Raw genomic sequence first — 22,181 nt, 5'->3', positions numbered from 1 at the left:
TATGTATTTATTCCATTTTATCCATTACAGTGTTGTTCAGGGGCATTCATGGTCATTGCAGATAAATAACGGGTAAGGTATGGGCTAGTGAACAATCATGACTACAGTTCCTTACAGCCATTCACTGCCCTGACCTCCACACTCTTCTAATCTGCCTTGGCACAAAAAGAAAGTTTTATTGGCTTGTTTGTTAAAGACATGCAAGTTTTTGAGCAACACTGACTGGCAAGACTTTCTTGTCGTTGAGACCCTCTCTTAATAGCACACAGGTTTGACTACGCAAAAGCAGTCTAGCAGGATAGTTAATAAATCAAACTGACATCGGATGTTGTTACTGACATCATTCAAACAAGTCTGATTTCATGTCTGTGTAGTCAAAAGCGCTTCTATCATGAAGAGCAAGCATGCCCTTTCACATTCAAAAGCATCGAACGAGCCAGCCAGATTCCGTCAAGGCTTCAGCAGACGTAATGGACCTTTCTTACTAATATTGTGTCTTCTAACAAAGTATAATTAAAGTGCCACAGAGGTGGAGAGGATGCTCGGCATGAGGCTGTTTGTAAACCCATCATTACATCTCTGTCACTCGTCAGAAAGTCGAGATACAGACTGTATTGGCTTCATGGGCTGTGTCTAATGACAAGAAAACCTCTGACACGACAGAATGAAGCTGTGATAAAAGGGTTTAGTGCGTTTCCATCCATTCAGCGTAAAAGCACAAACTTGGGTAAGTGGTGTCGGAAAAATTAAGAACGTATAATGTACACTGGTCAGGAAAACAAACAAGGAGAGCTTCTTTAAGATGAATGACAGAAATCAGATTACAACCCCTCTGCTCCAGAAGGCCTAATTATTGCACTTCCTCTAATATGATTATCTCCAGACCTTTTGCCATGAGTCAGGTCTGCATCTATGCAAGATTAGGGTCGAACTAATTAGTTTTGCAGTCAATGACTTCAGTCCTTCAGTGACTTTGCACGAAAATTGCAAAGCGTTCTGCTTCAACCAGTTAATAAAAACACATCCGAGAAACGAAGAGAGTCCAGACTCAAAACGCTTTAGCAGAAATGATCATTTATGAGTCAAGGTATGTCAGGTATATTAGTTTGTTCTAAGGATTTCTTTATTACTGCTCAGAGAAGAAATAAGAAGAGGATCAGAACAAACACTCCTTTGGTCAACAGCTTCTTCTCCTCTCTCTTCAAGAGCAGGAGGCTGCTGGAACGCAAATCATTTGGCCACTGACTCGTTTTTTGAAACAAGTCGGTGGATGAATCTGAAAATTTTAAAGAAAAACTCAGGAACAAATCCACAGAACAGGCTTTAGTTTTTAAGATAGCTTTAGCTGACGCAGAAGCACAGTCGTGTTTTTCCTATTTTTCTTGTGTGTTTTTGTCTTTTTGAAATGGATGATTGTATGAAATTATCTTATTTAGCTGATGTTTGGATACTCTTCAAAACCAAAAATAGAGAAAATTTAGGCTTCTTCACAAAGGACTGACTCTGCCTTATCACATGCATCTCTGGAAACAAAGATCAGAACGTCATCACGTTTGTCCTGAATGTTCACAACGGCTGCAGGCTTTTATGCACCTAAACACTCGTGGTTTTGGCGTGCTTCATGTCCTGTACTGTTCTGTCAGGTAGTGCTGCCTGCCAACATCTCCTCATAAGAAAAGCCAGTTATTCCCATAATGACTGCTGAAGAATACCAGCACCTGGCGCTCTGGACGTCTGTGGTCACATGGTTAAATGGTTGAAATCAGTGGTAGAAACTGTGGTAGAATACAGATTGGTGTACTTGGGTACTGATATTTGTATTAACTTAGTTGGTTGGAAACCCAAAGCCTATGCAGGATAAACAGTAATCACCTGGCAGAGGTCAAAGTGTACTTCACTCCCCTTTGTTGTCTCTCTCCTCAGGAGGCGCAGGGAGAAGCTCCAGGCCCACCTGAAGGAGAGCCGCAGTCTGAAAAACTACACGGCTAATTCCCATAATGCTCTGGATGCCAAGATGAGGCCCCCAAACATCAACCTGCAAATGCATGAGGTGACCGCTGTTGCTCCTTTTTCCACCTTGACTTTGTTTCAGTGTTGCTGCCTTCTGGTGAAGAGCGTTCATACGTGTTCATACACATGGAAAACAGCGTTCATGTGCGTAACCCAGGGTGTCTTAAAAATTAAATGTGTTCAGAAGACAGCAGAATTAGGGTAATATTAACCTGTTGTGGTTAACAATCAGAAAGGCTAAAAAGGATGTGACTGAGTAATGTTGAACAGTATCTTCAGCTGCTTACGCTCAACTCAGTGTGCAGAATAATGACTGGCACCACATGTTTCTGCACACCAGGAATACACTGAAACTTTACGTTTATGTTTCCATATTCTGGAAAATCTTTCAACATTTCACTGAAAATATCACAAAGACGGCTGCAAATGTTCATACAGTATAATCTGAAAGTGATCTGACGCATACAAGATAGATCAGATAGATAGATACCTTATTGATCCCGAGGGAAATGGTGATGTGATACGTATGAAACAGATCTGTGAGTTGCAGAAACGTACAGTGGCAACATTTCATTATGGCGGCTGGGCTGTTATACCAGCATAAACCAAACAGCACATCCAGACTCTATCAGTAATCCACTCCAACATTCAGTACATGTCCTGTTTATTTCAGTTTGCACAAATTCAAAATATTTTGTTGCTTAGTAGAGCTGCAACTAGTGATTATTTTCACTATCAATTAATCTGCCCCCTGTTTTCATGATTAATTGAATTTTTTTTTTGAAATGAAATGTCAAAAAAAATGTTCAAAGGTGCTCATCATAATTTCCCAGAGCCTAAAATGAGTCTTTAAATTGTTTCTTCTGTTCAAAAGACTCTGCAGTTACTATCCTAAAGGATAAAGGAAAGCAGCAAGTTGTGACATTTCAGGAGGTGGAACCAGCAAATGTTTGACATTTATGCTTGAAAAATGATTTAAACTATTAATCAGTTATCAACCATTAACTCTTTTTTTTCCATCAACTAATCGATTAACTGACTAGTTGTTGCATCTCTACTTAGAACAAACATCCATAATTTGGTATGTGCTAGCAGTGGCCCTGAAGAGATTATCACAAATCACGCATATGCAGTACCCACAGAACACCTCAGAGTATTCAGAGTATTAGGATCCATCATAAAATTCATCACCCCCTGCAGTTTTTAGCCGCATATGAATCAGTGTGTAGTCCCGTCTCCACCTGGCCACTTGCGTCAGACTCACAGGTCTTTGAGTGAGAAATCGTTCGGTGGTTTGGGAGCGATGTCATTCATCATCTTCTCAGCGCTCTTTGTCATCACATCTCTCCCAGATGCGCGTTGCAGAGTAGCTGCCATGGAAAACATTACCTTAATTTGACTGTCAGTCAAATCCACGTCTTCCATCGCCTCGGGGGTCTGCATGTATGCCTGTGTGTATTTGTTCACTGCTGGGCATAAATTAGCTTTAATCGTTTTTACATGTTTATCATATCTATCTGATCTACATGGTTTTGACATGAAGCTTTATTGGATAAATTGTATGTCTCCTCTCAAAGGTGTGATTTAAATTTAAAATGAAGCAAAGCACATGCAATGTATCCACCACAGACTTTTATCCATCATAAACACATTAATATACACAAAATGGATAAATCACTGCGTCTGTGTGTGCGTGTGTGTCTGTATGAGAGATCCAAACATAATTTATATTCTCACTAGCAGTTCATGGTACAGCTGACAGTCAAGAGCACTTTCTTAAAATGAATTTCTTATCTTATCCTGACCTCATTCAAGCAATTTGTGCTTCCATTTCGCCAAGACTTAAACCAACGGTTCAAAATGTTGGGATATGCTGAGCTAACTGGACATAGTCTCGGGTTTACTGTGAATACATGGGTGTGGTATCAGATACTGATGAACGAGACACATTCTTCCCATCTGACCCTTGACGTATTTCCCCAAAACTATGCCTTTAAAAATGAACACTGATTGTGAATCAGTCAGTTTTGTAATAGGCAGGGTTGTTTTGGAAGGCACTGCCGTACAACCTCTTTTTTGTTCTCTACTGCCCATGGGAAAATATGCAGTCTTTTTTGCTATTTTTCAAACCTCATATCACAAGAAATATATTCCACCTGAACAAAGGGTACCTTGAGAATCTGTTGAAGACACTGAGCAGCATAGCAAAAAGACATGTGTGTTTGATGACCTGGGATGAAAACTTGTTGAAACTTGTTGAATCTTCATATCCTGTTTACTCCGGCCTTCTGATGCACACGATCATATTTCACAGAGACGGACAAATGCTGGTCACAGGATGCTTATGAAGTGCAGGTACTAAAGTGACAGTATACTGTGTGACACGATTCAATGCACAACTTGAATCAACAGGTCTAAAAAGTAAAAGTATCTGAATGGAGCAGCATGGCACAGGCCCCTTCGACTTTAATCTTCAGCTAACAGACTTCAGAACATAAGGGTGTTCTTGCCTGAAGAGATTCGATTCACAAATGGTTCAGATATCTAAGATAGAGCTTGGAGACAGGGCCAACCAAAGCTTCAAAGCAATCTGTAAAATCTGGACTGCAAAGATGGGGTGTCAGGTGTGTCTCCTCATATTACCCTCAAGCTGAGTGCTCTGCCAAGGACAAGCCGGCCTCCCAAACTTACATGAAGATCAAGAGACAGCCAGCAATCCACCTTTCTATGTTTGAATATTATATGCCATATGACCGGAAATGCACAGATTTAGTGTAATTATACTGCACTGCAGTACATTTTGATCTTCTTTTATTAGCTTTCATTTGTTGGCACGACCAAAACGTGCACAGACTTGAAGTTTAAATCTCCGTTCAAATCTTCAGATGTTTTGAACATTATTGGGGTTGCTGTTCACTTTTATATCTTTCATGTTGTTGTAATCTTTATCTTGTCTTATGTGAGCCATTTGGAGGAATGTTCAAACCTGCTGCTCGTTAATCTCATTCTCTTTCTTCTTTCAACTAGGAACTTCATTCAAACTTTAAATGGGTCACTGCTCTTTATCCGTTTGCTTCAGCTTCTTGGTACCTTTTTCATACTTTCTGAGAAATCACAATTTAGGTTTTATGCTTCTTGTCAAGCTTTTGAGACTTTATAAAGGATGTGAAATTGGCCAGTTGGAGTCAGTTGAGTTAAAGATTTTCAATGAAAAATATCAAACTCTGTCGGACAGGAGCTGCGCTTTGTGCTCTGTGACCTTTAATTGATTTAGGTTCACTGTTGTTCGTTGTTTAGACATAACATATGTCATATGCAGACACTCACAGCACAGAATTCCAGTTTGAGTGGAGTTGTTTCATTAAGCTGCTATGCCGTCAGGAGTGTGTGGGTCTGCTCAGCATTGCTGTGCTGCTGCTTCATAGTGATGAAGGCTCAACCTCCACTGCAGCACCCGGACCACATTCTGTTGCACGCAATTCAAAGTAATTACTTTAAACCTCTTCTGGATTTGGTTGAAGTTACTGTTGGCCAAATTACCAGACCAAATAAGAATAATTAGCATTAGCACCAGAAAGTGGCACAGTAAAGCTCATCCATCCGCAGTCCCAGAAACAGGGAAGACAGCAAACGGCCCATTTTGATTATGCACCAGCGGCGTCTGAAATTAAAGAATAAATCTCACAAGGCTGTCGGCCCCACTGGCAGGTAAATTTTAGGACCAAAATAGTCGTGTAATAAAAAACTTGAGCTGAGAGTCTCTAGTCTCTGACACACTCTTGATGGTGCATTCAGGTGCGCCTTGCGAAGCTGTCGATGAAATTGTCTGTAAGCACTCAGGACTTAATTAAATGAATGCACAAAATCGTTGATGGCTGAAGAATAATTATACTGTAATTCCAAGAGAAGATAAACCTTAACACAGGACGTCAGAAGGAGTGTCTCAACAGGACAAAGACAAACACACAGTCTGGAAAAACTTTCCAGCAAGTCTGCCAACCTGAAGAGGTGACATTAGAGACTACAGCTGTTCAGACTGACAGAATATGTCCTCCCAGAGGCCTGTGTGCTATACATACTTTGAAAGCATATGACACCCAGTCTCTTCTGACGTAAAATGACAAATTTTAAATTGCAGTAACATTAGCACTCTGAGCTAACTGTCGGTTTGCAAGATCAAGTGATAACAATGCATATGCTTGATAATTATTGTTTTGGTTTTTTTTTGCATGCCATTGATTTTTCTGCCAAGAATATAACGAGTAGACTATAAGAGAATGAAGGAATATTCAACTGAATAAACTACAGTAAAACTGCATTATTTCCAAATGATACAAAACAATTTAAAAGTGATCTTTTTGCTCTTATTTCGCTAATTGCTCTGTTAGCACAAGCTCATGAAATACTGATTATTGTTTACTGACTCCACAGAATGTATTGTTGAGAAAAATAAGCCTGATCTTCAGTGTATAAATGTTCCTTTTAAATCTTGTTTTATTTAATTTATTTCTACAAGAGCCTTCAGGGGAGCACACATGCAAATGCATTGTATTTGTTTGTTTTGTGCCTACACACCCAGAATCGCATTGACTTCCGTCTGTAGGCAATCAATTACCAAAATTTCTGAACACACAGCAACAAGCACAGGGTCAGTGGTGTTTTAGGAGCATGCACTCATACAAACATGTCAGACACAGCAGGCTATTAGGCTTAATTTCTCTCACTCTTCACCACAATTAAACCCCTATTTAATTTTTACTTTTTGTTTAAGCACATGACCATGCAGATAAGCACTCAGTATAATCAGGTAGGTCATCACAAAGGAAGCTGAACAATCCAGCAGTGGCGTGTTATAGGAAACGAGCGCCTCTGATTAGCACCACAGGGCCATTTGCTGGAGGTATTTGATTAAGAACTGAAGTAAAGAGCCGCTCTGACTGAGCCCGTCTTTCTCTTTCAATCAGTTTTACCACCCTATCATGTATTCCACAGGTTTTCCACTGAGTCTGTCTGTCACTGTGGCATAATTGAAACTGCTCTGTCTCTATCATGAACAAGACTACCCTGAGCCTGCTCAGCTTAGTTCTGAGACAGCGCTGTATACACATTGTGTGTGTGTGTGTGTGTGTGTTTATAATACTGTAAAGCTGTTATTGATGACAGCATCTCTGTACAAATCGTAAAAATCATCTCCTGGTTCCCTCCGGATATTCTGTCAGGGTTAAAAAACCTCAGTGCCAGAGGCGTTTGGTGTATTCCTATCTCTGAGATTAAAACATCCATTACAGTGCACACACATATCCATTAATATACACCACTGCATGCTCCCTTAGCACCACAAATGTCCAGACTCGGCATGCAGTCACTGTCAGAGCAATGATTACTTTTCCCCATTGTATCTATGCGTCGTTTATGGCGCTAGAGAGCAGAGTTTCTTTGCCTGCAGCTGTGCGAGAAAACATTACATTTATATTGATGACCTCTATGAACAGTCAGTATTGCTGTATGACACATGCGCTCAGTTTATGCTTTTTCCTTGAGGAGTCTTTCTAAAGCCTGAATCTATTTTCAAGCTGAAACAAAATGGCCGCTGAAGCTCACAGTGTCAGCGTTGACAGATTGGTAGCACTTTTCCCCCTTTGAGCTGGTAGGCAGAACTCTTTATTCGTCTGTACTGAATGAATAGGTTAAACACAAGACTATTTCCGTCTGTAACTGTAAAAAGCACAGCATTGTTAAGTTTGTGCATGTGGACATTTCCTTCAGTCAGAACGCGCAGGGGCATGAAAACTGTCATCCGCTTCTTCTTAATCGTGAATTAATTAGCAACAAAGGCGACCTCGACCTTCCTTCTGTGTTTGAATAACTTTAGCCCACTTTCTAATGTAATGTCTCATTGTTAAAACTTCATATTTGCTGTTTTATCGCACGCTGAGAACTGAGGAGGTGTTCACTGGAAGCTTCTGTGTCAGTTAGCAGCTTGGATGTGCGTGGTGTCAGAACACCACAGAGTGGACGGAGAGATGCAACAGGAGGGGTTTGCATTGGATTCTTCACCTGCTCAAATATGCTGCGTTTGCAATACATTAATACTGTTTGCATTTGTCTGCACCTGACGATATCAGCCAGTGTTAAAGGGGTAGTGCAGTGATTCACTTCACTCCAACAAGGGAGAAAGATTTGAAAAATGAAGCAGCTTGGAATTACATTGGCGCTCGCAGACTAACACCCCTTTTATGTGAAAAATCTCATCGTCTTGGTTATTATTTTCACTTAAACAGAATTTTCCACGCATTAAATAATGGGAGACTTAATTTTGAAAAGTTTTTCTTGTCACTTCATTTGTCTTTTCATGGCGTTCGGATCTCTGAATCAGATGCAGAGACAATCAAACGGTGCAGCACCTCCTTGACCCTAACTGGTGTCACTTTTAAAAGGACCTTCAGCACTGATGCGTGTTATTGCCCGAAGACATTTGACCAATCCTAAATATGTGAAGATGCAAACTCCTACATTGTATTTCCTGGTTTAAAATCAAGATTATGTGTTTCACAGGAGCTGCTGTGTTTCTGTGTCGGTTTTTTACAAGTCTGTTTTATTTGAAGCTGGTGAGTATATACCATCAATTTAAGTTAACAAAGAAAGAAAGAAAAAAGGAAGGAAGGAAGGAAGGAAGGAAGGAAGGAAGGAAGGAAGAAAAGTATGTCATGGTTTTATGAGCACAAATCAGCCTCATCTGAATGGTCACGTAGCTGTGGCAGCATGTGTGACGCTAATGAGGCCGGTGTCCTGCAGAGAGACCTCAAAAAGGATTGTATCACTGACAACCTTGTTAGTTAGACATCAAACTCAGAACTTTGTATCAAGAAAAAGCATAAATGTACTTTGGAGAATGAATTTGCACAAAAATGAGTTTCTCTCAGTTTATGTTACAAAAGTCTAGACGATGCTGAGATAATGCTGAGGAGAGGAAACTGTCACTGCGTGACAGATGCAAACCACAGATAGGTTTGTGTTGCAGATAGGAAATCAAACCAACACCACTCTCCTTACATCTTTAAGGCTTTTAAAGTATAAAGCCTTAAACACTTTCTTGTGCTGTCCTGTGTTCTTTTGAGGAGTTCGCAGCAGATCTTTGCTGCTGTGCAACTCAGTCTGCCTTGTCATGTGAAATGCAGAACAAGCGGCTGCTTTGTTTCATTGCATATTTGTTCCTCCGGAGATAGGGATGAACATGAAGACAGTTAAAAGGGAGGACTTGGGACTTAGCACGATAGTGCTGATGTAGATCTCCTGTCATGACTGCTACCACAGGGGGAGAAGGCAGGAGAGGCCACAACAGAAGGATCAGTGTGGATAAGAAAGAAATTCGAAATGGATGGAAAGCAATAAAGAGAAAGACACAGAATTTTTATAGGTAGAATACATTTCTGCACCAAATGAAGGACATGTGATAAATCGAGCCTGGTCTCATTCCCATGGCATCAAATACCGTAGTTATGACACATCCCTCAGCATCTCGTCCAGACGCAGAAGACACTTTCACATCTGGATGAGACCGTAAAGTTGTCACCACACACTTGTACCCAGGAGATTGGAGTTTGCGTCAAAACCAAACACAAGTCACTGATATTTTCGTAGACCTAATCACATGGTTTTCGTGGCTAAACTTGTCATTTCATGTTAAGCATGGGTTAAAAGGGCTTTGTGGCTGGAAGGATTTGCCCGCCGCTGACAGATACTAAAGGGTACCGTGTGTGTCTGGATGAGACTCAAGGGCTGTGTGACAAAGCGACGTCCTGGGATGAGAACGTGTTGGAGAAATCCAATCAGAAATTACCTCTCTGCCACACGGAAGGAGGTGGACAAATGAGCATTGTCTCACTTTATGAACAAAAATGTGATTTACTGGCCAAATGCTGGACAAATGAGACCCTGTATATACTGTATGACTCTTACATGTACACTGTTTCTGTCATACTTAATCCTCCATGTGTCTACATAATTAAATTTTAAATTTTATCCTAATGCTTCTTGAAATTCACCTGAACTGAAGTACTGAGGGCTTAATTGCATAGTTTTACTAGTAAACTTCCCCACTGTGGTAAAACCAGGCTTTAAAAGGGCTTATTAATTATTGAGATGGTGTTTCTTCTGACTTACTAGATGCAGATGAGAGCAAGGGGCTGGTCTGATATGCAGAACATTTCATGTGTGTTTAAACATTACAATAAAGCCTGTTACCACAAAATCAGTTTCAAATAATTTAATGTTTTCTTTTGTTTCTTCTAGTGGAACTGAGAAGATGATTTCTGTGCCATTTCACCAATGAAAATAACCTTATATGGGATTTGTGCTTAAAATATGTTTCCTTTTTAATAAGATTTCTGTTACGTATAATATCATTGTTGCCCATTGATACAGACGAAAGGTTCCCAAATTGTTGGGCCTGTGTTTCCTTAAAAATTAAGTAATGTCTATAGCAGACATGTCAAGTGCATCATTTTTCATCAGATAGTGATAAGAGTCTTTATACACAAGCACCTATGTTTGATAAGTATATTTGGTCATAAGCATGTTACTGTAAGCTGTCAATACTACAAAATATAGTTGGCTGACATATTAACACACACACACCCGCAGTGACTGAAATGGAACAGTAACAACACAACAACAGGTATTGAAAACAGCCCTTTCATAATGTGGAATTTGCTACAGTGATGGAAATGTGCATTATGTTTACTTGGCAAACACATTATGCACCACAAGTTTCTCCACCCTTGTGTTTTTGGGACTATCGGTTCTTATTTGCTGGAATACAGTAAATGCACAGTGCAGCGGTCTTTCACAGGTGCACTATCAATTTTTTCTCGCCCAGCTGCCACATATTCAGCCATCATTGACACATCTGGACCTCAGTTAAGTTGCCACCCTTCATTGTTGCTAGAAGATTTGTGACACAACCTCAAGCTTTAATGCGCTTGATTTTATCAAGCTGTCAGCAGCCTCCCACTACTCTCCACACAATACAATTTACCTCAATCTCTGAAAAGGCAAGAATAATGTTGAGGAAGGTGGGAAAAGGCAGAAATAAAAGTAACTCAACACCATTTAGTCTTTGACAGTCAGCTCCCAGAATGGAGGCAGCAGGAACTCCCCACCCTGAGGCTCTCAGTGTGTGAGGAAGAGCTGTGGGAGTTAACAGAAGAGATCTAAGAAATCCCAGTGTAACCTGCGTAAGGAGGAGGAGATGTTTTATTCCGAAGGGGAGCGCTTTGAATCACACTACGTAAAAAATACATGTCTTTAGCAGCATTGGTAGTAATTTATTTAAAGAGTTTATCATATGCCACTCAGCAACATTTAAAATGTTTTCGTTTGTTTCCACAGTGCTGCAAACGGTCCTCCCAGCCCCGCCAGGGCAACGTTTGTGAGTCCAGCTTTGCACACAGCAACATCTCCACTGCGCCATCCAACAGCTCCAGGGGTGCAGCAAAACATCACAGGTATAACATTTAAATGCACACAGAGACACATACAGGTGTAATGTTACACTAGAGGTGCACCTGTGCACCTCCATACACGGCAATAATGCAAATTATACCAACAATAGGCAACTTCAGCGTCCTTTCCTATAATCAGCAAAAGCTCAGTGAAGAGAGAAATTCAATTATCCACATTACAATGCAGCCAAAGCTAATTGCTGATTTACTGAAGAACGATAGTAATTATAATTAAAGCTATAAACATGTTAATAGGCATATCTGTAACAGTCATGAACACCGAGGAGATGCAACAGAGATAAAACGGGAAGCACATATGCGGGGGTTTATGAGTCAGTGCAGACGTGTGAATTCCACTCAGCTTTTTCTCACACTGCTCGCTGGTGTGTTAGAGCTGACCAGGCTTTGGCATGTTCATCTGCAGCAACACACTCCAACACACACTTCAGTGCCTACTTCTAACAGAGTTAGAATTCACATTCCTGCCAAGGCTGGCTTTTCTGTTATAATACACATGAGCAAACACAATTGGTGGAGCAGAGCCAGAGAGAAGGGAGCTCCTGCAGATGGAGTCTGTACGTCAGTCCACCTATTGGTGTTCTGTTTTTCTGGTTTGTGGGGTTTTTTCAGCTTTGACCTCTGCCCCAGGCTTTGTCTTCCATGTCTCTGAGAGAGACTGAAAAGACAACATGGTTTCTGGATCCAACATGAAACGAAACCTTTTGTTTGCACATGGGGTAAATGCGTAAAATGCACACATGCTTATTTTTTGACTTCGCTCTCTGTCATCATTGTTCAGTCGCAGACATTCACACCTGAGAGCCTCTCAGTGCACATGGTTTTCAGTCTCTAACTGGAGCAGCTGGGGGTTAATCACCTTTTTGTCAAGGGGATCTGGGCAGTAGCTGAGAGGCAGATTTTCCCAGACGAACGAGAAATACGATCAGATGACCTTGAAACCACAAAGTCTACTTCTCTTTTGGACAAACTGCTGCCAGACTATTCAATCCCCTTTTCTATCTATTTCTTGTTATCTCTGTGAAGAGATAAGTTGATCACAAGTTTACTTGGCTGTTGTTCTTATCGCGAACAGCATTCTTATTGAGTGATCAGGGTTTATTTGTTTGCAATCGCATCAGCTTGGATAGAGACTTGGACACTGTTGTCAGGATAGCAGAGTGTGCTGTGTCCAAAATAACCAGAAGGACATTGTCCAAAGCCAATTTTGTGTTTTCTAAATACCTAATTTAAATGTCTTTATATGCAGGATTCTCCCAGCACTATTAAGAGCCCAACTGTAGGCAGATATTCCAGTTGTTATGGCTAAGAAGACCATTTTTAGAGGCAAATCTACCCTTCAAAACAGCAGAGTTAAATATGAATGAGGACCCAGGGAGGACATTGACTACTCCAGTGAAGCCAAAATGTACTTTTTCTGGCTCCAAAATCTCTTCTCATAGATTGTGAGCAAAGAGGATGTGGACATTGCAAATTACTATAATACAGCTGATTTATCTAAGAGCTGCAAATTAACCTTTTTCTTAAAAGATGTTCAACTAACTACTAGAGGTCAGCTCCGAACTTGAAACCCTTTTCAACGAATCTTTCAGGAACTATGCCATTTTTTAACCATTTTTTATTCTCCCTTTTCACCACTGTCCTGTTGCTTGCAAAAAAATGTGTCTGTAAGGGATAAATGAAAGCGAAGTTTCTTTACAGATGTGATGGCAATTACTTCTGCTGGTCAGTTTCCATCTAAATTTAGTTTGCCTTTTAGTGGTGACCCTATGTTAATTAAGGCTTAAATTAAGATATTATTTATTGAACTGCTTACCAGAGGTCTTCATGGGACCAACAATTTCAGACCAACTGAAATCTACCACATCCATGAATTAATTCTCAAAAAAGAGAAACCAGAGGGAAAGGGTGCAGAGGACAGTCGGACACAAACCAAACAAAACCAATGGATGATTAGACAGATTATGCAGAGAGAACACCAAGAGCAGCAGCGGCATGAGGCATCGCCAAACCGATGAACAAAAATAGTAGCAGTAACAGTCAATCTTCTGTTAGTCTCATCTCAAAAAACACGTCTCCTTCTCGAGGTGAGGATGAAGCGACATGACCAGAGACACATGAATCAGCTCAAGTGTATTTATTTACAGACCCGGACCAGCTCAGGTTCTGGGTTCAGAATAGGTCTGCTGCTCATAGCAACATCCTTATGCAATCAATTGTTCTTCTCCCTCTCAGAAGTGGTTCCTTGTCGCATACCCCGGATCAGAGAACCCGGACAGCCCATTGGTCAGCTTCACGCAGGACCCCGCCCATAGCCAGGGGAAGGCTAAATCCAATTGGAGGATCCAAGTATTCAGGCCCCGCCTACCAACACCTTCAGGAAGTGGACTCATGTGAGAGGGAACCTGAAGCACAAAGAGGGTGAGGAGAATCCACTGAAGGCCTTGTTTGAAATTAATTAATTTGACACCAGTCAATAATAAAATTGTATTGTTGTCATGACCTGTGAGTTTCTTCTCATCAGAACATTCCCCGTTTAGAAATGAATCCCTGTGAGACGAGACAAATGCTGCTTTTTGGTGTAATTACGCCTCAAAGATCAGGAGTATTTTAAGGTTTTATCCTCACTTTTCTGCGTCTTTCTGTCCGACTCCTCTTTACTTCTTTGCTTTATCCCCCATGTGCTGACTCATTTCAATGAAAACCACAAACTGAAAAATACAGTACAAAGCTTTGGATTTCGTTTCAAGAGTGGATATTTCATAGCCAATTCTCTCTCTTTTTTTTTCTTAAGACTGCATTTTTTTTTTAATCTCCTTTACTCCCCCACATCTCTTTGTCTTCCAATCTGCTGAGCAAAGATAAAAACAAGGTCACGTTATGTTGTGGTCGGCAGTACGGTGGCATGAGTTCAAAGGAAATGCTCTGCCTGGTGTTTGTGCTTTTAAGGGCATGATACAGACTGCACATCCAGATTGTTCGCTCTCTCTGGCGTCTCGTCATGCCTGCACTAAATTCTGATTTTCAGCTTTTTAATGCAATGGATCAGCTGGTAGACCAACAGTTAAATCCTCTCTCTTCTGAGGCATGTGCATATACAAGGAGACATGCAAATGATCAGCACAAACGATTAGCAGGAAATGTGAAAGGCGCTTTGACCTATTTTTGGTGGGTCATGACTCACTGTTTTACCCACCTGGACTGGCGAGTCTCACTTCAGGCGTTCATGTCCCAGCGGTTCCCGGCTCAGGATAAAGCTCCACATGACCTACATACATACTAATAGAAAAAGGAAGAGGAGCTAGACACACTCATACATGCAGTGAGCACACACACAAAATACAGTAAATTCAGAGGCGTACATGGGGGGTGGGGTGGGATGGGGTGGGGGGCGGTGTGGGGGTGCAGAGTGGTGATGGTCTTTGCCCCTTTTTACTCACAGTGCTTTGTTTTAATCTTTATTTAAGCAGGATATCTCTTGCTTCATTTTTGCATGAATGTCACTATGGAGGGACATGGAGCTGCTTGAGATTACCTCTCCCTAGCAAAAGGGCTCTTCTCATTGGCCCCAGTGCCACTCAAGGGCCCCTCTGGTCACCTAAAGTCCATCCCTAAGTGCCTGTCAGGTCAGGCATACTCTGGTTGTCCCAAGTCGTCCTCAGCTAGCCAGGTGTACTCAGTTTAACCCAAGTGTTTACTGGTAACCCCACAGGTCCTCTGGCAGCTTAAGTGTCCTCTGGCTGGCCTGAATCTCCTCTCGTTAAGCAAAGTGTCCTCTATTTGGCCCAGATGTGTTCCTCTGCTGCCCTGTGACCAGCCAAAGTGCCCCTCTGGCTGATTAAAGTGTTTTCTGGTTGCTCTATGTGCCTCCCGGTCAGCTGAAGTGACCTGTGCTCGGTCTAAAGGATCCTCTGGATCCTGGTCAATCAAAACTTCACTCAAGTGTTCTCTGCTTGAACTAAATGCCTTCTGATCACTGCAAGGCTGCGGCTCTTTTGTTATTCTTGCCCTCTGCCCTCTATGTTACATGCAGCCCTGTGGCTTACAAAGTGTTAGGTTCCTCATAGGTGTGCTTCCTCGTTCCCACTCCCTCTCTCCACCTGTCTTCTTTGGTGAGCAGAACACCTGAAATTGTTTGCTCATCAGGGAAGGGATAAATAGAAGAAGAGAAGCAGGGGGAGGTTTCTTCCACACACCCAGACAGAAACAGGCAGCAGGCACCACACAGGTGGTGTCCCCCCACCACATCACAGGGTGCTGGGGTTTGTTGTTTTACCAGTAGTTCAGTTATCAGGGTTTTTCTGGGTTCAGATAAGGTTTCTTTCTTGAGTTGGGTTAGGGGATGGGCTGGGTATGACGGCCCATTGGGTGGGAGGCCCCATGGATTCTCCACCTTTTTTAGTTTACCTTCTTTTGAACTTCCTTGACTGATATTTAGTCTTGGTGTCCCTTTTATCTTCCAATCTCCAGCTGAGCCTTCGTTACTAGGCAGGCTGTAACATTTTTGAGGGCTCGTCAAGGATTCCCAAATATCCCTTTCCTCCCCTCTCTGATGAGCAAACTATTTCAGGTGCTCAGCTCACCAAATAAGGCAGGTAGACAAAGATGGAGAGAGACAATGAGAAAACACACTTAGAAAGAGTGAACCACTATGTAAGCTCAGCAGCCAGATGTTACACCAAACAGCATATGTACAGAATGAAAACTCCCTTCCGTTGTAAAACATACATAGTTTGGGACGTTCAGATGGACAGGCTGTGTTCAGAGGCAAGAGTTTGTACCTGCTCTCATGCAGGCTGAGCTACTCGCCCACATACTCACTCATTCATTCTCTAATGTTTGATCGCACATGACGGCAGATGGACAGACAGACGACAGTAGCGTGGCAGTCCGGGGAACCATGGAGACACGACTGCACAGAGACTGAGTGCACAGATAAAAATAGAGACAACTAGTTTGAATCCACTGTGACACAGACGGAAAGCTTTCAAAAAATACAGTTAAAGAAGAAGAAAAGTCAGCAGCAGGGGAGTGAAAGGATGTGACAGAGGAGTGTGCAGATAGAATATGACAGTTAGAAAATGCTTTAAAGAAAGGTTGCCCAGTCTATTCCATGCCTGTTAGAGAAGCCCAGTGTTATCTCAACAAAATGGCTGACGGGGAGACAGAATGTCCTGTGTTGTTACTACTATTTTAAGATAAAGCTGTCTCCAAAATGGCTGACGGAGAGAACACATGCATTTCTGTATTTTTTTGCTCTGTGAGCACTGTGTTTTGACATGCCGGTTTCTCCCTCCCTCCCTCTCTAAGTTAGTCTTCAGTTAGTCTAATGCACACAGCCTTCAGTAAAACAGCCTCTGTATGTGAATGTGTGGGCGTACACACCTACATGTATGTGTAAATGCTTATGTTGCTTCTCTGCAAACATTCCCCGACGTTACAAGGTCACAGCATCACATCACATCAAGGTTTTACTTTGGACAGCAAACAGTTGAGATATATTTATCTTTAGGGGAAAGGATTAATGAATATGACTGTTAACACTTGTACATGTAATGAGCTCCTGTAAAAGATAAAAGCCCAGTTATACTTATCTCACCTCACTTGCACACAATCTCTCTGTAATACCCCTCCAGCTGCTCCCTCGTTGCTCCAGGGTCTATATTTGAACTGTGCTTCATAGATTTTTGCAATCTGATTGTGTTTCAACACATCAAAAGAGAGATTTGTCTGTGAATGTTATCTTGGGAATTAGCACCCTGGCGTCATCCTCTCTTATCGCTCGCGTGATTCTCTCTGTGGACCCGCTAAATCTCCACTGTGGTTTTTTTGTTGAGGTTTTCATGTCACGTAAAAACACTGCGGCGATAAAAGGACGATGAGATTTCCGTTTGAGTGTGGAAGAGCACCTTCTCCTCCCACCACTATTTTTGCACATCCTGATGGAAAGCGTAAGAGTGTGTGTGATGAGGTATTACAAGTGAGAGGGGGTCAAAGTAGGATTCTGACATGGCGGAAAAAGCTTTTTTGCAGAGGATTATGAATTATTACATAAATGAGGCTGGAATGCCTCTGGATTTAGACACTGATAACACCGAAGTGCGCGGCCAGTCTTAGAAAGAGGCAGGAGATTATGTTTCAGCTCAGTGAAGTTAGGTCAAGACCCAGATACTCAGCAGAGACTTGGCTTTATTTGAAACATCAGATATAGATTTTTTTAAAAAAACAGTTGGTGTTAAATATTTACAAATAAAAAGAAAGATTTTGCAGAATCATTGCCTCCTGACATTAGCCTCTGCTGTCCATACGCCTAACAAGGCTACTAAGGAGATTTTGTTTAAATATTGTGTGTGTATAAAGAAAACTACAGACAGGCTGCAAAGTATTGCTGTGGCAGCTGCATGCAGGAGAGCATGACAACTCACAGCATCTTTGCATCCAAAATAATTCAATCCAAAGTCCAACCAAACTGAAACTGACCGTAACATAAAGGACAGTAGCTTGTGTAAGTCTTATCACATCATTTACTGCTGCTGAACTCTAAAAGTCAGACAGATTCGCTCTGTAAGGAAAAACTGTGACCTGATCGCCGTGAGGAGGGTAACCTCATCACTGTCCAGCTGCGTGTGTCATATAAATGAAGATACTTATACTTGCAGATACTTATGGTGGACAAGTGACATATAGAAAGTTTAATTTCTAAGGCTGAGCAGAAGGACGACTAACAGCCTGGATCCTTTACACAATAAAGACATTTCTACCACAAACTGATGCAGAAAAGTGAAAAATTGATTCATAATTTTGAGGACCCTGTCCCCCCCAACCACAGCTTAATATGTGATCCCTCCCCCCAATGTTAAAATGAAATCTACGTCCTTGGGTGGAGGTGCAAGTATGACTGAGGGCCAAGATGAAAGACTTGAAATACAGAAAAGATCTCCCTCGAACTTGAATCAGCTATACAATTTCTGAGCAAGAAAGACAAAAAAGGATTTTCAAACAAAGCAGAGAGTCTTGAACTACTCAGACAGGGAAAAGAAAAGCTGATAGAAACTTTTGCATGCGATGACTGATTACCTCAGTTGTCCTTGACCGAAGCTCAAAGCCTTAAACTTTAAAACAACATGTCTCATTTTCCTCATTCTTCAAGCCATTAAATCAATACCATGAAAAGTGAACTCAACGTTACCTCTTCACTTACATAAGGTGGTTGAGGTTTGTGTGTGTGTGTGTGTGCACGCAGACTCAGTCACAAAGAGATGAAAGGAAAATGCCAGACTCATCCTCCCTCTCAGTATCCTCAGTTAACCTGTGAGAGGGCAAAGGGTGGAGGGCGCTCCCTCTGCGTATTCTGCCAGGGTTTCTGAGAGGCAATCCGAAAAGACGATCAAGTTAAAGTCGCACTCAGAGAGACAGCGACTTCTCCTCTTGGTGACGTGAGGAAGTTTTTCTCCAGCTGAGTAACCTTTGCTCTCTTCTTTCTGTCTCTTTCCTTCGTGTCCTGTTTTCTTTTCAGTTGCCAAACGCAGGGAGAAAACCAACACGACCACGCCAGACAAGATGCTGTCCTGCATATGCAAGCTCCCGTTTCCATGACGCCATCGCCGTGGAGTGATCGCACTCGTTCAGGCCTGCGCGCTCCGCCTGAGCACAGCGACCCCAATCCCACCACCCGCAGCCTGCGCAGGCCTGGGCGCCGTCACAGCCGCTCTCCACCACCTCCGTTTCGCTCCTGCTCCATCCCCATCATCCCCTCCGTCCAGTGTCACAATGACAGCGAAGTGTCTTGTATGCAAACCAGCGTCAGCCCGGCAACCGCAGTGATGTCAGTTACCTGCAAGGAAGAGAGAAGGGAGAAGTTAGAACACGCCACCTTGTCGTCTCCTTCCTGCTCGTCCGCCACGGGCCAGCAGCAGGATGAGGTGGCGCTGCTGTTGGAGGAGGCGCAGGAGCAGCTCAGGGCGTTGGCGTTGGCTCACAGGAAACAGGAGGAGGGTGGGATCAGCGGTGGCGGCTCGACGGCTGTGCTGGTGGAGGCCAGAGAAACTGTTTGTTTCCTGAACCTTAATGGAGGAGGTGCTGGGGTGCTGAGCTGTAATGGACCCACGCAGACCCAGTTACTCAGCCCCAGCCTATCACACAGAGACCTGGGCCTCAGCAGCCAATGAAAGGACACGCTTTAGGACCTTCACTTTGACAGACTCTGGTGTTCTGCATCCACTGGACGCAAATGGAAATGCTGAGTTTAAAAAAAAAAAAAAAGTAAAATCATGGAAATTCTGAAAATGTGCTGATGATATGCATACTGTGTGGATACAAACACTTCTTGAGTGGCCGCCTTTACACCGACTGACAGTACGAAAAAATATTTACATGCATTTATTTACAAAACAAGAGAAACACTTCTACTTAGGCAAAAAGAAACCAAATAGTCTGTCAAATCCATGGTGTTTTTAATTGTAAAAAGAATATATAAATATATATATAAATATATATGGATATAAATATATGGAATTCAAAAAGTGACCAAGTGCAAAGTTGAAGAACACAGGAATGATGTAACTATTTTTCTTTCTTTTGTTTTCCTCCTCCTGTTTTGTATTAACTCTGTCACATTTCGGTTCTTGCTCAATTGTAACAAACAGACTTCATTAACGTCCCGCCGCACGTCCACGAGCCGCGAGCCGCGAGCCTGCACGGAATCCAACATGGCCATCGAGGACGGCCAAATGTCCCCCCTCTTGCCTTTTTGAAAACCTGTCTACCCAGCCAAGAATTACAGTATGGCCCTCTGTGGTTGCCAACAGCACTTTCAGGACACAAAAGGAAAACTGTGTGTGCACACGTGTGTGTGTGTGCGCCTCCACTGAGGTGCTTCAAGGGAGAAGAAGAAAATCCAGGAAACAGCTTCCTCTGCGGTCGGTCGGAGGGCAGATTGTTAAAGACAGCTCAGAGGCTGACTCCCCTTTTGGCCAGCGTTTCAAACCAATCAAGATTATCTTTGTTTTTGTTACAAATTATATTTTCACACATACACACACAGATGTACACACACACAGACACACACTCACCTGTGCATTATTTTTCATTACTGGATGAATGGACAGAAGGACAAAAGAAGGACGGAGGGCTAAAGGATTAGCACACGAGCTAATGTGGCTTTTTTTTTGGTTATCAATGAACAATGCTGCTTTCTGGGACTGCTGGGCGGGAGAACAACACGGTTTGGGTATGGAAACAAGAAATAAATGTCTGTATGTTGTATCCTATGAATTGGAAGCTTTTGAATCTCTGTATGACGTTACAGCCAAATGTTTCTGGTGACACAAAAGTAAAAAAAAAAAAAAAAAAATGTAATTCTGGTAAAGATTTTTTAAAAAAATAACAGCTGTTTTGGTGGATTGATTGGAAGACATTCAGATTTCTTTTAAAAGCACCCTGTTCAAACATGCACGCTGGATACACCAGTTTACCATACATGCCCTTTGGCCTTTTCACGGCTGATCCAAACTAACTTGAGACCACAAGTCATGAAATTCATTATCTGACCCATAAAAGTGTCTGTTAGTTCTTTTCACCATGCAGCCCAGAATACAGGAACCAATGATATATGATGTCAAAATTTTCAAAGCACAAATGTTGTCATCCATATAAACCTCATTGTGATTGCTTTACTTTTATTCCAGAATAACTTTTAATTAGAGCAGCTGCCTTTTTCCAGATTTTTGATCGTGCAAATTTGGATTGAACACTACATCAACGGAGGGGAAATCTGGCCCCGCTACGAAGGAATTCAACCAATAATATTAATAATATTTTATGGTTCTATCAAAAATTCCACTGCATCACACATCAGAAGGACAAAAAATGTTTGGGTATCCATTCAAGCCTTTGCAACTAAAGTAAAATATTTCGAATTTATTTGCTGAACATTAAAAAATAAGCCAAATGAATTCTAAAGGTAAAATCTTGAACTTCCCAGAATAAGCAGACTTGGCACCAGTTTTCTATTTGAGTGTTTCTGTTGGCATCAGAATCACTGAAAAGGGTCTGGTGGCCTGAGTGACGTCTGAACCCTTCATGTTTCTGATATGAAATAAGCCTTGGAGCGAACACTCAAGCAGCCCTCCTCGAAGCTTTGTGAATGTGGCAGCGTGTTAACCAACTGCTTCCCGCCAATCATCTTCTCTACTGGTCCTTGGGCTGCACTTTCCCGTGTGTGCCTGATGCTCCTCAGTTCAGATAATGCAACACCCTGGATAAGGTCACAGTACCTGAGAATTCACACTCTCTTATCAAATCTCTCACAACGGCCGATCCTCAAACGTTCGCCATTCAGCTCCACCATCGTTTCTTTCTTTCTGTAAACGCCTGAGTGGAAACTGCTAACTCACAAAAATCAACTCAGAACCTGCTTTTTTCCTTCCTCTTTTATTTGAAGACTTGGTTTGCCATACATACGTGACGTTAAACATTTTAAAATAAGCTTTTCTAGATCAATTGTTGAACCTCAGAAGTTTGGGTTGTTTGATACGGATGGTCGTGAAATCCATAATGTCCACAGGAGAACAAATTTCTGGTGATTTATGGAGGTTGATGTGCTTCTGTGCTCGGACACAGTGCAAATAAAATGTGAATTTGTTTGTTGAC

General features: G+C 42.0%; 1 protein-coding gene and 1 long non-coding RNA gene across 3 annotated transcripts in view; one reads left to right on the top strand and one right to left on the bottom strand.

The window, feature by feature from the left end:
• Window positions 1–19,777, top strand: part of LOC124065854 (pro-neuregulin-3, membrane-bound isoform) — a 284,845-nt gene extending 265,068 nt beyond the window's left edge. The window contains exons 6-9 of the mRNA XM_046401682.1: window positions 1,924–2,050; window positions 11,401–11,516; window positions 13,767–13,952; window positions 19,048–19,777. Coding sequence (XP_046257638.1) covers window positions 1,924–2,050; window positions 11,401–11,516; window positions 13,767–13,952; window positions 19,048–19,699 — 1,081 coding nt within the window. The 3' untranslated portion in view covers window positions 19,700–19,777. The remainder of the gene's footprint in view (window positions 1–1,923; window positions 2,051–11,400; window positions 11,517–13,766; window positions 13,953–19,047) is intronic.
• Window positions 13,804–15,626, bottom strand: LOC124065855. 2 transcript variants are annotated; one of them, XR_006844501.1, is made up of 3 exons: window positions 14,972–15,626; window positions 14,728–14,810; window positions 13,804–13,936 (listed from the first exon to the last, which is right to left on the bottom strand). It is a non-coding gene; the product is annotated as an uncharacterized LOC124065855 (long non-coding RNA). The 2 variants fall into 2 exon arrangements; XR_006844502.1 differs by having other exon boundaries at window positions 15,067–15,624.
• Window positions 19,778–22,181: the final 2,404 nt, after the last annotated feature.

This window comes from Scatophagus argus, chromosome 10 (assembly GCF_020382885.2).
Source record: "Scatophagus argus isolate fScaArg1 chromosome 10, fScaArg1.pri, whole genome shotgun sequence".
NCBI classification, from domain to species: Eukaryota; Metazoa; Chordata; class Actinopteri; family Scatophagidae; genus Scatophagus; species Scatophagus argus.
The sequence above is the reverse complement of the archived record's forward strand: the minus strand, read 5'-3'. Positions and strand labels throughout refer to the sequence as shown.